The 1,029-nt window shown below is 37.5% G+C and overlaps 1 protein-coding gene across 1 annotated transcript; it reads left to right on the top strand.

The window, feature by feature from the left end:
- The first annotated feature begins 247 nt into the window (after nt 1-247).
- Nucleotides 248-742, top strand: LOC148253386 (uncharacterized). The gene has a single exon (XM_088223350.1). It carries the CDS (start codon nt 248-250, stop codon nt 740-742), a length of 495 nt encoding a protein of 164 aa, XP_088079476.1.
- The last annotated feature ends 287 nt before the right edge of the window (nt 743-1,029 follow it).

Genomic DNA, 1,029 nt, shown 5'->3' with positions numbered 1-1,029 from the left:
TATCATAATTGAGCAAAACAAGCCGAAGATTTAAGGTAGGGTATCTGCCATCACAAAGAAAGATGCTGAAGCTTCTCAAGATGTAATCCAAGCTATAGTTACTATCTTTGGTACTTTGGCTAAAGTCCTAATAGATCCAGGATCTACACATTCTTTTATTTCATTTGGTTTTGCACAATATATGAATGTTGATAAGACACCACTATATATCATACTAGTAGTCTCCACCCCTGCCAATAAAGACTTAATGGCTCATACAGTAGGCCGAGACTATATCATAGAGATAGCTTTTAAGGAAATACCAGTAGAACTCATACTTCTAGATATGCACGACTTTGACATTATATTAGGAATGGATTGGCTTGCGGCATATCATGCCACTTTAGATTGCCATGGGAAAATAGTGACATTTAATATTCTGAATGACAAAGCATTCCAGTTTAAAGGCTTGATGGAGTCTCAAGATCCATCCTTGATTTCTTATGTTCAAGCTCATCGATTATTGGAGAAAAGATGCGCAAGATATCTCACATATGTAATAAAGAACAAAGAAGGAGTAAACCTACAACAGGTACCCGTGGTAAAGAATTTTCCTGATATTTTTCTAGAAGATCTCCTAGGATTACCACCGGATCGAGAAATTGAGTTTGTTATCGATGTGATTCCAAGTACAAACTCGATCTCAAAGGCACCGTATAGAATGGAAAAGGCAGAACTTGAGGAGCTGAAGAAACAATTATAGGAGTTACTAGACAAAGGCTTTGTCAGACCAAGTATTTCACCATGGGGAGCTCCAGTGTTATTCAAAAAGAAGAAAGATGGTACTATGAGGTTATGCATCAACTACCGATAGTTAAATCAAGTCACTATAAAGAACAAGTGCCCATTACCATGTATTGATGATCTATCTGATCAACTCCAAGGAGCACAAGTATTCTCGATGATTGATCTACACTTTGGGTACCACCAGCTTAAAAATTAAGAAAGAGGACATTCCCAAGACGTCATTTAAGACCAGGTATGGCCACT

Source organism: Carica papaya, chromosome 6, assembly GCF_054855325.1.
Source record: "Carica papaya isolate Zhongbai chromosome 6, ASM5485532v1, whole genome shotgun sequence".
Lineage (NCBI taxonomy): Eukaryota > Viridiplantae > Streptophyta > Magnoliopsida > Brassicales > Caricaceae > Carica > Carica papaya.
The sequence above is the reverse complement of the archived record's forward strand: the minus strand, read 5'-3'. Positions and strand labels throughout refer to the sequence as shown.

Bases quoted from the DNA above. Each gene is read 5' to 3' on its own strand.
- LOC148253386 (XM_088223350.1), top strand. From the start codon at position 248: ATGGCTCATACAGTAGGCCGAGACTATATCATAGAGATAGCTTTTAAG.